Source organism: Nematolebias whitei, chromosome 12 (assembly GCF_014905685.2).
Source record: "Nematolebias whitei isolate Nwh7 chromosome 12, NemWhi1, whole genome shotgun sequence".
Taxonomy (NCBI): Eukaryota; Metazoa; Chordata; class Actinopteri; order Cyprinodontiformes; family Rivulidae; genus Nematolebias; species Nematolebias whitei.
The window spans coordinates 8,129,278-8,145,712 of record NC_056509.1 but is presented as its reverse complement, the minus strand read 5'-3'; the positions used below and the strand labels follow the sequence as shown (position 1 = coordinate 8,145,712).

The 16,435-nt window shown below is 45.6% G+C and overlaps 1 protein-coding gene across 2 annotated transcripts in view; it reads left to right on the top strand.

Annotated features, from left to right (window-relative positions):
• Nucleotides 1–16,435, top strand: part of cdc42bpab (CDC42 binding protein kinase alpha (DMPK-like) b) — a 114,021-nt gene that overhangs the window by 76,486 nt on the left and 21,100 nt on the right. For both annotated transcript variants that reach the window (XM_037685707.1, XM_037685706.1), the window contains exons 19-30: nt 2,760–2,865; nt 3,070–3,218; nt 3,294–3,385; nt 3,638–3,714; nt 6,494–6,532; nt 8,279–8,407; nt 8,756–8,839; nt 8,919–9,024; nt 9,102–9,238; nt 9,320–9,459; nt 9,724–9,805; nt 9,890–10,109. In XM_037685707.1, the coding sequence (XP_037541635.1) occupies nt 2,760–2,865; nt 3,070–3,218; nt 3,294–3,385; nt 3,638–3,714; nt 6,494–6,532; nt 8,279–8,407; nt 8,756–8,839; nt 8,919–9,024; nt 9,102–9,238; nt 9,320–9,459; nt 9,724–9,805; nt 9,890–10,109 (1,361 nt within the window). The remainder of the gene's footprint in view (nt 1–2,759; nt 2,866–3,069; nt 3,219–3,293; nt 3,386–3,637; nt 3,715–6,493; nt 6,533–8,278; nt 8,408–8,755; nt 8,840–8,918; nt 9,025–9,101; nt 9,239–9,319; nt 9,460–9,723; nt 9,806–9,889; nt 10,110–16,435) is intronic.

Below are 16,435 nucleotides of genomic sequence, written 5' to 3'. Positions count from 1 at the left end.
ACCTGTCCACACAACTACTACCTGTCCACACAACTACTTGTCCACACAACTACCTGTCCACACAACGACCACTTGTCCACACAACGACCACTTGTCCACACAACTACTACCTGTCCACACACGACCACCTGTCCACACACGACCACCTGTCCACACGACAACCACCTGTCCACACGACAACCACCTGTCCACACGACGACCACCTGTCCACACGACGACCACCTGTCCACACACAAGGAGTACCTGTCCACACACAACGACGACTTGTCCACACACAACGTCCACGTGTCCACACACACAATGACCACCTGTCCACACACACTGACCACCTGTCCACACACCGACCATATCAGGTGTCCAAAACTTACACCGTCAGGCATCTATTCTTCCACTTATACCATGGTACACCCTGACACACTCACTGACACACAGTGAAAGAAGAAAGTGCTATATGTTGCCATCAATGTATGTTTCCATACAATGGTGAAATTAGTTCTCTGCATTTAACCCAATCACTCCTGAGATACACCAGGTGGAGCAGTGTGCAGCTATGTACACGGAGCAGTTAGGAATCGAGTTTCTTGCTCAAAGTTTCCACAATATGTGGGAATGGCTGGGAGTCGAACCGTGATTTTCTGATCCCAGGTCGGTTGCCCTACCTCTACACCATCTTGGCCCCCCACCAATGACACACATACACACTAACAGTGTATGGCCTAGGTCACTGAATGGCGGACTCCATTCCGGATCCGGACCGAAATGATTCCTCGTGCAGATCCGAACTTATATTAACCATGAAACATTAGTTCAGTCGACGCTGTTTCTATTTTTCTTGAACAAATCTATTCCACTTGATTAATAGGAGAATACTCAATCCACTAAAAATCCACTCCAGGTTTTCCTGGTTGCCTACATCTCCCCAGCAGCCTGCAGTGTTTCTCCTCTGCGTCTCCTTCCTCAGCAGAGATCACTCACAGCTTCACTCAGCTGAGACTTCTCTGTGTTGCTCGCCAGCTTAGCGAGTTTAGTGCGGGCAGTTGTTGACCGGGGGGGGGGGGGGGGGGGTGTTAGGATGATAGACATATATATATGTTAGGATGCAGTGTTTCCCCTAGTTAGCTTGCCATGGCGGGGTGCCCATCTCATCTATGACTTTTGCTGATGGGGTGGACAGAGACGTGTCTGAGCGCAGCTTGTACTAACAGTTTTTGAGCGGGGGTGGTGGGTGTTCATCATGAGGGAAGAGGCAATGTGAGTGCTGCCTTTGGCTTTTTAGCTAGAGAGCCTGCATTTTGCGCCACTAGCTTAGTGATGTGTCAGTGCCGGGTAGGGATGGGAGGGGCAAGATCAGTTTGGTAGGCGGGGTGCTCAGTTCTGTTGACAGGGTGGGGCACCCCGCCTGTATAATGGTAGGAGAAACACTGGGATGCTTTGAGAGAAGTGGAGCGCTACGTCTGTAGCATCTTAGCTTAGCATTAGTGTGTTACGCTGTAAGACGCTGTGTGTTCAGGTGCATTAAAGTTAAAATGTCTTTAAAACCCACAGCTGAATTTACACAAACTTGGTGAGAATCATGCTTTAAATGTGTGGAATTAAAATAAGAAAATCTAGATGAAATGTTGCTTTTTTTTGCACACTGGTGTGTGTGTGCGTGTGTGCGTGTGTGCGTGCGAACACACACACACTCTGTGTTCCCCCCCCCAGTTACAGATTCCTCTGACGCCCTTGAGTGATTTTAAATGATGTGAAACATGTTGCATGTTATTAAAGTTAACTGAAGATATCAGGTTTAATTTTTATTTATTTATTCAACACCACAAACTGTATGTCACAAAAATACTGATGAGAAAACTGAGCACACTATTAAAACACATTAACCAAACTGTAAACTACATGAACTATATATCACATTAAATAGTTGGACTTCCGAACCTTGGCCTCATGAAATTTTGTCTGACTGGACCTCTTTAAATTATAACTGAATACCGCTGGTGTATGGGGTTCCTCCTGACTGTAGAGCTGCAGCGTGCCTCTCATACCTCTGCAGATGGTGGAGCTGCTCAACCCTGCCTTCCTCTCAGATCATTTCCCTCAGCAGCTGACTCCTCGCCAGCTGCTCGGACCAGCCTAAAGTCTCCACATAGCACACATAGCACACACACTGACACATGAAAACACACACCGCGCAGCAACCATCAGTCACAACACATTCCTAACGTGCTCCTACAAACGTTCACTTTGATGTCGAGGACTTTAGAGACCATTTCGCCACCTGCTGGTGAACATGTACCTCTGTTGTTTTTAATTCTTCTCAAAAACATTCGTCTGTACTCATGTTGGAATAAGCTCCTCGCTTGTGTGGAAATGAAAATCTATTCAAGTTGCTGTCGTCTTAAATGATTTGAGGCAAAACGTCTGAACCTCCCACGCTGCATTACTAGTAAACGTCCACATCGCACCACGGCACAGTCTGGTTTGTTGCTGTGTTTTTCAGACTAACATGGTCGGTGTTCCTACAGTTCAGCTGGTGGTGCACACCTCAGAGGCTCTGATCATTGTTTGCTGATGACAGTTTAACGTGTGTAACATTTGCATTGGCTTCCTGCTGAACAAAGTGAAGAAGGTCACTACTACTTTGAGTCTGACAGATTACTCAGGGAGTTTTGTGAAATGATGCTAAAACCAGTTGAATGTATTATCAAACCATTAGACTGATGTGATAATGGGTTTGTGTTAACGTGTTGAACCTTGTGTTGCAGGGTGAGCGATGAGAAGGATGCTCGGGGTTACCTGCAGGCTCTGGCCACTAAGATGACCGAGGAGCTGGAGGGTCTGAGAAACACCAGCCTCGGAGCCAGAGCCACGGTACCAAATGTTTCCCACCTTGTTTCAGTTCACTGTAGGAGCTGCTGGGTCTAAGAAAATCAGCTGATTGTTGGTGGACAAGCAAACTGATTCTGTTTGGACAAACTAAAGCCTGTTGTATTGTAGTAATTTACATTTATAAATAACAAGCTTGAAATGATGGTAGGTCCCTGTTATTTTCAGCCTTTTTGTCCTCTGTTGCAGGACATGCCGTGGAAGATGCGGCGTTTCGCCAAGCTGGACATGTCTGCGCGCCTGGAGCTGCAGTCGGCCCTGGACACAGAGATCAGAGCCAAGCAGAGCATCCAGGATGACCTGAACAAGGTCAAAGCTGACAACATCTCCACCGAATGGTAAGCACCCCTCACTGCTGCAGCTGATCTCCTCCAACTGCTGTCTGTGATACAAGATGATCTGTGGGCCACCAGCAAACTGCAGGAGGTGGAGAGTAAAAACCAGGAGCTGCTGGCAGAGATCGAACGGCTGAGGAAGGAGACTGAGGAGCTGCGGCTGCGCAGAGGTAAATCTGGCGACTGCTGCAGACACATCCTTAGTTTGTAAGGCTTCATGTTAACGGACTCTGCAGACCGGAGGGATTAACTCAGTAAATGAGGGGTTTATAATCACAGCTCTGCTTCAGCGCCCACAGGGTACACACACGTATTGTTCTTAGGTCATATGAAACCTGGTCCAGGTCTTAGACAGAGTCCTGTGACCCATTTAAAGTCACTCTTTGATGTTTTAATGCCGACCAGCCGTTGTGTGTCTGCAGGGGTCAAACACCAGGACTCTCAGAATTCCTTCTTGGCTTTCCTCAACGCGCCCACCTCCGCCCTCGACCAGTTCGATGTAAGTTTGACCAAACGCCCTTGTTAACATAAAACTGATGTGAGCCAACAGTTCGAAATGTTTGAGACTCGTTGAAGCACAATCAAAGAATATCTTACCTGTTGTAGATAGCTGTTTGAAAGCTTTCAGTTTGTGGAAATGATTCAGTTCTGACAGGACTGATGAGCTAGTCCAAAAACACCCAAGGCTAAAGAGGGTTCTGTCATCTTAAAACACTCTAATCTAGTTCTATAACAGCTAGCTGAGCACTTCCAGTACTGTTGGGGAACATTTGAGCAGGAATAATCAGATGGTGCCAGCTAGGGCTGGGCCATATCGTATCGTTCACGATAATACTGGTAAAAAAAAAGCTTGCCTGAGAAAATAAGTTATATCATGATATGCTAATTTCACAACATAAATATGTCAATGTTTCCCCTACACAAGCGGGGCGCCCCACCCCATTAACAGAACCGAGCGTGCCGGACGACCGAACCGAACTGCGCACCCCCCTCCGCCTGTCTGTACTGGTGTAACGCTAATTAGTTGTGTGCAATACTAGCTAGCTAAAAAGTTAAAAACAAACAATGCACGTCTCAGCTGTCTCTCCACCCCACTCTAAGCTGCCGGTACAAACGCAGCTCGGCTTTTTTTTCTCTCCCCACCCCTCTCTGCTGCCAGTGTGGCCGCAGCTCGGCTCCCCTGCTCTAAACTGTCGGTACAGACACGCGCAGCTCAGCTGTGTCTCTTAATTCCACAGTGCATGGACCAAGAACAGAGTCAGGTGATCAGAGACAGAGCATCAGGGAAATGAATCATTCCTGCAGGAACAGAGGAAGCTCAAACACTACAAGCTTCAGGGTCAGCTGATCACCTTGTTACAACTTCTGGAAGTTATAGCTCATATAAAGGCAACATATTTTTTGTTGTATGTTACATTTAAGCCCCCAGTATACTCTTGTGTACGTACACGTAGGTACACGCATTCCTCCGCAGGGCATGTCTGCGCAAAGCTCAGTTTTTACGTACGCGGTGTCGCACAATAAACTGTTCGGCAGCGGACTGTTTTGTATGTGACACCAATGTATTAAATTCCTCTTCTTCATCCCTGATCTGGCCTTTTCTTTTGTTTTTTTGCCAAGAGGCAGTGATTTCTTCCTCTTCCGTTGATGCCATGACGGAAATGGTGAGAAATGAAGGAATTTGTCACGAGCGAATTAAACTCAGGTCCAGCATGGCTGCGGGAGGGTCTGGAGATTTCCTGTTGAGCTGGTCTGATGTGTGGGCTGCAGGACCAGCGCTCCCTGATTTTTTTTTGGGGGGAGGGGGTTTAGATCTTTTTATTAACTACATATAAACACACAACACCGCTGCGGCTAGAGCTGCCAGCTCTTGTTTTTTTGTTTTTTTTCGACCTGTCAATCAATCCAGTAGGCGTGTCAGCAAATGACCAGTCGGCGACCTCAATTTGTCCCAAATGTAAACGTCCCTCGTCTGTGGAGCTGCTTTACAGCTGTTCAGGGTGTACGCTCGAGTATGAAGTCTGAACCCTCTGCGTACAGTACGCATGTACAGTACGCACGTACGTACGCGTGAACGGACGTATGCGGGAGTATACTGGGGGCTTTATGTTCAACAGATCTTAAGCTTAATTTTATTTAGTTTTTTGGGAAACTTCACCTGCACTTTAGTTTTTGTGTTGGATTTTGTTGATCTATATTTTGTGCAGACTTTTTCAATCTACATAACAGAAGGATCATTTTTATTTTTAGACTTTGAGACTGAATACTTTACTGAATAAAGTAATTTCAGTCAAATTAACTCTTGTTTTTTTATTTTTTTATATAATACTGCAAAGGAACATGTTAAGTTAATTTTATCAAATAAATAACTATGATTTCTGGGGGGGGTGGGTGGGGGGTTGTGGTTATATCTCGAAATTTATCGTTATCATCAGAATGCTCTGAAATATTCTTGGACTAGCCTTTAGCTCGTCGGTCTGGTCAGATTCAAACTCTGAGGTCCTTCAAAGAGCTGTCTGCAGAATGTTCACGACCTTTCTACAGAAGTCTACTTCAACATGGCCAAACTGGATATACGGCTGAAGGTTCATTGATGTCTTGTGCTTTGAAGTTTGATCACAATAACAGATTTTTGTTTGTTTGGTTGTTTTCCTCGCATCACTTTGGTACATCAGGACTCTTACTCCTCATCTTCATCATCTTTAATTGAGTTTTGGGAAGATGTAAGTTGGTCTTGAGTAGATGGAAGTCCGTGTGTGTATCCATGTAGAGGAGCGTGACCCCGTACGACTTTTTAGAAACATCAGAGGTGTTCCTGTTCATGAAGGGTTAGAAGATGCCTCAGAACCAGCATCATCTCCTTTATTCACAGTCGTTGCAGTTAATCATGCTGACTTCCTGAGTGCCTCCTTCCTGATAATCATCAGTGTTTATTCCATCCTGTTTCTGCCCTCGGAGCTCCTCCCATCACCATCAGACGCAGTGCCTCCCAACCAGAGAAGCTGGCCTGTACAGGAAAGCTCTCTGAGATAACCGAAGTGTAGTTTGAAGAACTTCATTTTGAAAACAGCCCTTAAACATCAGCTTTTGGGTTGAGTCCAACTAAAAGATGTGGCTTAAAGAGAACGCAACATCAAATAAAAACCCTGAAGGTTGGGAGCTGCTGCCGGCTGTGGTACATTTTCCTCCTGTCTCCCTGAGCCTGTGTGTTTTCAGCAGTGAGACAGCTGTTCTAACGTTCACTCATGTGTCTCTCTGCCTGTCTCCTGCCACCGAAGCGCTCGCCATCCGTTGGCCCGACTAGCAAAGGCAGACGTGTAAGCACCATCACTGAAACCTCCTCCTCTAAATGTCTCGTCTGTTTCACTGCGGTGCATCGCTGCCTGTCTGATTGCATGGCACCGAGAACACTTTCCTGTTATTACTGCACATTATTTTCTGTTGTTGTGGCGATGCTGTGTGTGTCTGTGTGTTAATGGCGGTGCATGGGTTGTTTCGATCATTAGACTGGGACGGGTTAGAAAACGCATCAAGTGGATGGGACTTATTTTCATAACAATACTTTGGGTTGGAAAACGTTTTCAGTTTGGCTGCACAAAATATCCAAATAAATGAAGTCACATGAGGAAAAACGTCACACAGACATCCCTTTGAGCAAGATTACATTAATAAATACAAATGGGAAGATTAAAGTACAGCAAATCTGACATTAGAGCATCAATTAGAGAAGCACCTCATAGGCCAAAGATGACCCTGAAGCTCAGCTCTGCTGCAGAGATGATGGCATCTGTCCACAGGACCACCAGAAGCTGCTCAGAGCTGAGAATGAGAGAGCTGACAGGAAAAAGTCATAGATTAAAACTGTTTGAAGTGTTGAGTAAAATTGAACCTTTTATTCATCAAGGACAACACAAAGTCTGCTGCAAACCTCACACCTCTCGTCATGCCGAAAACAGCATCTCTACATTGAAGTATGGTGGGGGCAGCATCATACCGAGGGCTGTTCTTCCTCAACAGAGGCTCAGTAACTGAATGGAGGTGAAAGACAGATGAATAGAGCAAAATATGAGAGAAACTTGAGTCTTCCAGAGAGTAGAGACAGGGACTGAGGTCCACCTTCCAGCAGGACCATGACCCTCATCGTCCAGCTGAGCAACACTGTCACAACGGAGCTGGTAAACCCAGTGGTGCAGGCAGGCAGTCGAGGACTCAGGAGTAGAGATTAAATAAATAATTTATTTTCAGACAAAAAGGCAGTAAAACTTGAATAAGATCCAGTAGTACACAAGGAGCTGAACAGGACGTCACCAGAAGACAGATAATGCCAGGATGACGAGTAAGACAAACACATAGGCTTAAATACAGAGACTAACGAGGACTAACACACAACACCTGTCAGGCACACAGGTGTTGGGAATAAGGTGAGACACAACAAGCAGGACAAAGACTGGGGATCAGGCATATGCAAGACATGAACAGAACACAAGATGGAGCCAGAGACCAGGAACACAAACCCTACACACACCAGTGGTTGAAGGAAAACCAGGTCGATGTTCTGGACTTGTCCAGTCAAAGCCTGGACCTTAGTCCAACTGAGAATCTGCGGTCTAATTTAAAGATGAACACAAGCAGCACCATCCAACCTGACGGAGCTGCAGCTCTTTGTTCATGAAGAACCAACAGCTGTCCCACTGGTTCTTTGGGCCAACATTATGGAGACGAGCCTAAAATGAGATCTTCTGGGGCTATAGATGCATTTATCACTTTCAGGGTTTTTTCCATAATTGTAGAGTATTTTTGTTGAGGGTCTTATTCCTCCAGGTTGTAGGACAGCAGATACATGAAGGAACTGGGGTTCTTCAAGGTGTTTCAAGCATGGATGCTGCATGTTTCTGTTCTGTTAGTTTAATGGCTAACACTTCATGTTCTCCTTCTTTTGTCTCATATAACTTTTTTGGTAATTTCTCTTATTTTCTTCGTCCTCCTCTCAGTTGTCGTCTTCTCTCCGTTTTTCCTGTATCTATACAACCTCCTCCTCTCAATCTCTGCCTTGTTGTCTTCAGGTGGACTCCATGGACACTATGAATAACTACACCCCCTCCAACACTCCGTCACGGGACGACGACCTCAAGTCCCACCTCAAGTCCCGTTCTCGTTCACCGTCCATGGCCAGTGACATGGAGCCTATTGAGGTCAGAAACCAGTCATTTACCTAACAGAAGTGTCTCTACCACCTCGTGGACTCACCAGGTTAACAAGGTTTCTTGTCGTCCATGGGCATGGCTTAATGTTGGTCTTTAAACAATCCAAAGATGGTTGAGCAGTCAGAATGCCCTGAGTGTGTTTGGTATGTTGAACGACTCGTTCAGGTAATTAAATTGTGTCCAGCTGCAGCTCACAGTGCTGCTGCTGCTGAGTCCAGCGTGAATATGGAAGAACACTGACACCAGGAGAGTCCACCTGGAATGTTCTCAGGATGTTTCAAAGTCTGGTCCTGGATTGGGTGATGTCCCTGCTCAGAGTTTTTGTTTGTTCTGCAGCTGATAGACCTTCCAGCCCGTTCAGTTCAGACCCCCACCATGCGCCCGGGAGCCTATGGCAGTATTGGACGTTCTTCACCCAAGGTTAGATGGTTTCCTCAAGAGTTCTTCTCTGCTGACCAACAGTTTGAACACCACTGAATGTTATTTTCTCTTCTCTCAGCCCAAAGCTCACCAGTTTGTTGTGAAGTCCTTCAACACACCCACAAAGTGCAACCAGTGCACTTCCCTCATGGTGGGGCTCATTCGACAGGGTTGCACGTGTGAAGGTAGGAGAAGGAGAAACCTTTAAACACTTCAGTTGCTGATTGGTTGTGAAGCCTCTCATGTGTGTGTTTGTGTCCAGTGTGTAATTTCTCCTGCCATGTTACGTGCGCGGACAAAGCTCCAGCCGTGTGTCCGGTGCCCCAGGACCAGACCAAGGGTCCGCTGGGCATCGATCCCCAGAGAGGAATCGGGACGGCGTATGAAGGACACGTGAGGGTAAGTATGCATCACTGTGACCTGGTGAGACCTTCTTAAACTGATCTGCACTAGGTTGAAGTATTAATGTGTGTGGTTCAGGTGCCCAAACCATCAGGGGTGAAGAAGGGTTGGCAGAGGGCAATAGCGGTGGTGTGCGACTTCAAACTGTTCCTCTACGAGCTGGGGGAAGGAAAAGCAACACAACCAAGTGTGATAATCAGCCAAGTCATAGACATGAGGTAGATATGAACGTGAAGCCTGTCTGAGTGTTGTTGTCAGGTCTGCTTGATAAAAACAAGTCAGATGTTTGTTAGTTGTGCTTTTGGTCTAAAATTCAGACACATCCAGCTGTGGTCTGACGATGACTCAGCGCTTCATCATGGTTTGGTCTTTAGTCAGACGATAAACTGAAACATTTAATTATATTTCTTCCAAGACTTGTCCAGGATGGTGTGACGCCTGCAGTGATCAGGCTGAACGCTTGTCGTGTTTTTGTCTCTCAGGGACGAGGAGTTTTCAGTTAGCTCTGTTCTGGACTCGGACGTCATCCACGCCAGCCGCAAAGACATTCCCTGCATCTTCAGAGTAAGTCGTCTTTAGGACTTCTGCTGCGTTCTTAGAGCTCCATCAGAACCCTGTGGAACCCTCAGCACTGTGCTCTGTCCTCAGGTGACGGCATCCCAGCTCTCCCCCACCAGCAGCCAGAAGACCTCCATCCTGGTCCTGGCTGACAGCAACCAGGAGAGGAACAAGTGGGTGGGCCTCCTCAACGAGCTGCACCGCATCCTCAAGAAGAACAAGCTGAAGGAGCGCTTCGTCTACGTCCCCAAGGAGGCCTACGACAGCACGCTGCCCCTCATCAAGACCACCCAGTCTGCTGCTATTATAGGTGAGGACTCAAACCGCCGGAGCTCTGCAAGAGAAGGCCTCAGTCACAGACCTGGTCCTCTTACCGTGATGTTTCTGCGTCTGATTGTAGAGCCTCTGGGTTTGTTGATCTTTCTACTCCTCTTTATGATATACGCTCATCAAAAGACGGACATGTTACGGTCTCCGTCCATAAACTTTTTGTACTGCCCGTAACTTTGAATCTACTCAAAATATTTTAATGAAACTTCACGTGCATTTACATCATTGTGTTGTACGCTTCATTCCCCTAGCTGTGGGGTCAAGCTTTCAGATCAGAGGTAGACGGGACATTTTCCAGGTTGTCCAGGACCTCCTGACAGAATCTGGTTGTCTGCAGCCTTTACGATCAAAACATCTCAAGAAACACGTCATTTAATTAGTATATTACATTGTATACAGAGTTTATACTAATGTTCTCAGGCATTCATCTTGTGGACTTCTACTGAGACACCAACTCTTTAAGGAGCTGCTGGAGAGGAACTTCCTCAAGTTCAAGTTATCCTCAAGGGGCAATTCGTTTCAGTCAGTACACACATAAAACATCCATACTCGACAAGACATTGAGACATTAAAATATACATGAAATCATCAATGTTCAATGAGAGACCTGATCTCTACAGGGAAGAATGAGTTTTTCAGTCTGTTCTTTCTACATCTGGGCAGCAGATACCTGCGTCCAGATGGAAGCAACCTGAACTCACCGTGGAGTGGTGATCAGGATCTGCCAGAATCAGTCCGGTCTTGTTTACTGACCTCGACTTGTGTAGGTCAGTGAGGTTCTGTAGGTCCGTGAGGTTCAGTAGGTCCATGAGGTTCTGTAGGTCCATGAGGTTCCAGCAGTTCTGCTGCACATCCTGACAATCCCCAAGAGTTTGTTCCTGGTTTTACGTCAATAGTCCAAACCAACAGATGAAGGTAAGCTCTGTTTAAGTCGTTCTCCTCTTCCTCTTCCAACTTTGAAGACAGGCACTCTTAAAACACACGTAAAACTTAAAATACCACGAGGAACTGAATTAAGCTGATATTTATGATCAAATACAAACAGCCTACTTACTAGTTAACAAGTTAACAGAGACTCACATTTTATTATTTTATAAGAAGTCAAACGCAGCCTGTTTCACTGTGAGGGACACTCATGTTGAGCCCCCCCCCCCCCCCCCCAAAAAAAAATCTACTTTGAAGACCGGAAGTTTGGTCACGTGTGCAGGTTGTACATCAGAGTCGGAGTCAAAGATTCTTTATTGTCGTTCGCACCACATGTGGTACATGTGAAATTATGTACACAGGGTCCCAGTTACATCCAACAATAAAATGTAAAAGAAAATCAGTAATAAGATCCAAGATATGAACTAAGAAAACATCCATTTTCATTTTCTTCCGCTTATCCAGGGTTGGGTCGCGGTGGTAGCAGCTTAAGTAGGGAGGCCCAGACTTCCCTCTCCCCAGCCACTTGGGCCAGCTCCTCCGGGGGAATCCCGAGGCGGTCCCAGGCCAGCCGAGAAACATATGCCCCTTTTCCATTAGTACCTGTAGTACCGGTACAGCACAGCTCTACTCTACTCGGTATGGTACAGGTTGTGTTTCCATTATGCTTTCAGTACTGGTTCCAGTGGGCGGGGTTCAAATTGACGTCACCACCTCCCACCAGCTGGTGGCGCTGAGACGCAGTAACTGTTTTCAGTACAGGTTGAGAATTTATGTTATTTTGAAGTTGTGTGCATGTATGTATGCATGTATGTGTGTATGTACATGTGTATAAATATATATATATATATATATACATATATATATGTATTTCTATTTATATCTTCACTTCCGGCGAGCTGATGGACGGCAGCTCCCTCCGGCTTCTCTGCAGTCTTTTATCATCAAACTGACCCGTTTTTTCGAACCGGACTAAAGTTGGTCCTCCTTCCAACCGAATTCAGTGTTCAGTGACTCGGAGAGCCAGACGGGACCGTCCAAAAATATATTTTGGTCCAGGACCGGCCGCTCCCACCCCACCGGTCACTCTGAGCGCACCCTGCCTTCCAGGTGACCCCTCGAGCCGGGGAGTCGTCGCACGAAGGTCCGGTGTTTTTTTTTCTCTCTCTCTGGACCTCAACAAACTCTTATCTGGACCTTTGTGGTTCTACCTGGTTCCGACAAAAATCGCCGGGTGGTATTTCGCTGGTTTTCTGCTGGACTGGCCCTCGTGGTGTCTTCATAGGTGTGGGGGAAGTGTACCTGTGACCCTCGAATTGGACCAGAACCGAACCGAGGTGGCTGTGGGGATTTCGTCTTCAACAGAGCCGGTCTCGGCTTCAGTGAGCAGCCCGTTACTTTCACCGAAGGACTGTCCACCTCTGTGGAATCGCTGTGTTCACCTGGAGGAGACGCTCCAGTGCTTTGAAGCGCCGCTGGACTTGAGCAGAACCGCGCCGCCCGACCGGAGCAGAACCGGGCCAGGGATATCTTCAGCCTCTTCGTCTCTCGTGCTGTGTAGCGCCGGAGCCGGACTGGAGCAGAATCGGACCGGACCAGTGTCGACTTCAGCCTCTCCGGTCAGTCTCGTTTTTCACCGGGGGTGCCTCTCGTGCTGTCGGGTGCGGAGGTGTCATGCAGAGAAGCAGGGGAGCAGCGCTGCGTGGTGCTTGAGAGAAGTTCGGAGTTTGTATCGGAGCGGCTGCAGGCCTCCATCCAAACTCACCTGGATAATAATTAATTTTATTCCGGATCACACTGTTGGCCCCTGTTGACCTGAAACGAGCTTGGATCATGCCTTTCACTTCAGGAGGATTTTCTGGCAGCTCGCTCTGCTATTTGCTGCGAATTGTCTGTTTCTGTTTCGGCCTGTTGATTCTGGACCCAGCTTCTGTTTCCCATGGGAGCATCCATCCATCTTCACTGGGGGGCCGGAGCCGCCCTCAGCCCAACTCAAACTGCAGTTGGGCCACCTCGTCGGGTTTGTTTGCCCATTTGAACTGTGACGTTTTATGATCTGAAACTTTTCTGCATCATTCATATTATTGTCACTATTTTCAGTTCTCAGACTATCTGGAGTCACTGAATCTTGTTAATACACCTGAATCTGTCCATCACTGCAACTTTCACTGTTTTTGGGTTCTGAATGATCACATCTTCATTAATGTTTCTCATGGTTCGATTATAGGGGCTAATTGTCACACTGTTAACTCCTACAATTACACATCAGTCACAAAAAACTCAAGAAAATGTCTGATAATAATGTTGTTACTGCTCTCAGGGATTCAGCCCAACCCTGGACACCCCACTAATTACAGCACACCAAATGACTTTAAGAACGTGTCTGGGCTTCATTTTCTGCATGTAAACGCTCGTAGCCTTCTGAAAAAACTTGATGCTTTGAAAATTCTGATCAGTTCTTCTGGGTGGGGCAGATGTTATCTTTATTTCTGAAACCTGGATCAACAAATCTGTAATGAATAATGACCTGGCAATCAATGGATTTAACATCTACCGCTGTGATCGTCAAAAAGGGGGGGGGGGTCGCTGTTTACATCAAAGATTCTTTGATTGCTAGTCTTGTGTCTTCTAAAACAATTCCAAACCAATTTGAAGCCTTATCTGTAAACATCACCTTGAATGGAGGTCAGATATTAACTGTAGTCTGCTGCTACCGCCCCCCCCCCCCCCCCCCAGCATCACCTGAGGCTCTGTCTGCACTGAAGGAATTTCTTGGTAATTTAAAATTCAAAGAGATCCTTTTGGCTGGAGACCTCAACATTGATTGGTGTAAGTCGACCCCCCTCTGTGATAAATTCAAGGAATGCTGCCTGTCTCTCAATTTAACCCAACTGATCAACTCTCCCACTAGATTAAATAAAAATCGTCCTGAAAAATCTTCCATCTTAGACCTATTTCTAACTAATATGCCTCACAAATTCCCTGGTACAGGTGTATTCGCTGATATTTTGAGTGATCATTGTGTGACAGCTGCTTTGAGAGATATTAAACTTCCACCTTCTAAGCCCAGATTAATTCAAAAAAGGGATCTGAAACGTTTTTGTGAACAGTCATTCCTCTGGGATCTGTGTCACTTTGACTGGCATCGTATTCTGTTAACTGATGACGTGAACTCCGCTTGGAACTATTTTCATAATAGTTTCATTTTTTTCGTGAACAAACATGCTCCTTTACGTCAGTTCAGAATAAAGGGACGAGACAACCCCTGGTTTACTCCAGAGCTAGCTGACCTCCTGCACAGGAGAGATCATCTTTGGGCTGCAGCGAGAAAATCTGACTCAGACACTGACTGGTTGAGTTTTCGACAGATGAGGAATAAATATACAACTAATGTCAAAGCAGCAAAACGCAACTATTTCTTATCTCAGACCTCCAAAAATCTAAATGACCCTAACAGATTCTGGAAAACCATCAAATCTCTCTCAGGCACCCTCCAATCATCTGACCTCCCATCACAACTTCTCATTAACTCTGTTCCTGTGTCAAATAAGCACGAGATCCTGAACTGTTTCAACACACACTTTGTTGCTTCTAGTTCTTTATTTGACACAGTTACTAACAGACAATCAGCCACTTCACTTAATAATCAAACTTCTACAAATCAAATCCCTCCTACAAGTCAATCCTCAGTTAATCACAGCTTCTCTTTTTCTCCATTCTCAGTCAGTGAGGTCAATAAACTGTTATAAGATCTTGACCCTAAAAAATCTGCAGGTCCTGATGAACTTCCACCTTATTTTTTAAGGCTGGCTGCTCATATCATCACAGTCCCTGTGACCCATATATTCAATCTCTCCATAAGACAAAACTCTATCCCAGACACTTGGAAAACAGCCTTTGTTCTTCCTTTGCTGAAGGGAGGTGACCCCACCTCACTGAACAACTATCGACCAATCTCTAAACTCTGCATTTTAGCCAAGGTTCTAGAAAAACTGATAAACTCTCAAATCAAAAATTACCTGGACTCATTTAACATCTTACCTCCCCATCAATCCGGTTTCAGGAAACAACACAGCACAACCACTGCTTCACTGAAGGTTCTTAATGACGTTGTTGAAGCACTGGATGCTAAGGATTATTGTGCTGCACTTTTCTTAGACCTGTCTAAAGCTTTTGACACTGTGGATCATAACATCTTGTGTCATAAACTCTCAGAAATTGGTTTCTCAGATCACACCATTGGTTGGTTCTCTAACTATCTTTCAGACCGGAGGCAATGTGTTCAACATAATGGTACTTCCTCCAGTTATTTAACAGTTAACAATGGTGTACCACAAGGCTCAGTCTTAGGACCCACCCTCTTTACAATCTACATACATAATGTTGGTAAAAACATCCCTAATGCATCCATACATTTCTATGCTGATGACACAGTTGTTTATTGTCGAGCTAAAACAGTTGCTAAGGCTTTCCAGCTTTTGAATTCTGCATTCAACTACATCCAGACTGATTTGTTCCGCCTCAAACTTGTCCTAAATGCCGACAAAACCAAAGGGATGCTTTTTTCAAATAGGAAGTTGGTCCCAGCAGTTCTTCCTCCGATTTTATCCTCAAATGGTGTCCCCATTGAGTTTGTTGATTCCTATAAATATTTGGGTATCTTGGTCGACTCACATCTCTCTTTTAAGCTCCATGTGGAAAACTTGATAAAGAAACTGAAAGTTAAACTGGGTTTCTTTTTCAGAAACAAATCCCGTCTAACCCTGAATGCTAGAAAACACCTTGTATCTGTGACTTTCCTTCCCTCAATTGATTATGGTGACATTATTTACATGAATGCTCCTACAAGAACCCTGCAGATGTTGGATGCTGTCTATCATGGTGCACTAAGATTCATAACTGGCTGTGATTATCGTACCCACCATTGCACCCTGTATTCACTGGTTAACTGGACATCATTAACTTCACGCAGACTCTCTCACTGGTTTATTTTCGTCTTTAAATCACTTCTTGGTCTGCTGCCTTCATACATCTCCTCCTACATGTCTCTGCGTGAGTGCAGCTACAGCGTGCGCTCTCAGGACATTATTACCTGCAGTGTTCCCTCAATGAGGACTGAACTAGGCAAAAGGGCCTTCTCCTACTCCGCTCCTGTTTCCTGGAATATCTTACAAAAAGATTTGAAGCTCTCGACCTTGACCTCTCTAAGTGGCTTTAAGAATCTGTTGGACTCCTGGCAGGGACCGATGCAGACATGTTCCTGTTTTTAGTTTTCTACATTCGCCTTAGAATCTAGCTGTTTTTTGTTTTTTTGTTACCTTTTCCTTTTTCCTTTTTTCCTTTTAGCCATCCTATTTGTAAAAAAAAAAAAAAAAAAAACCC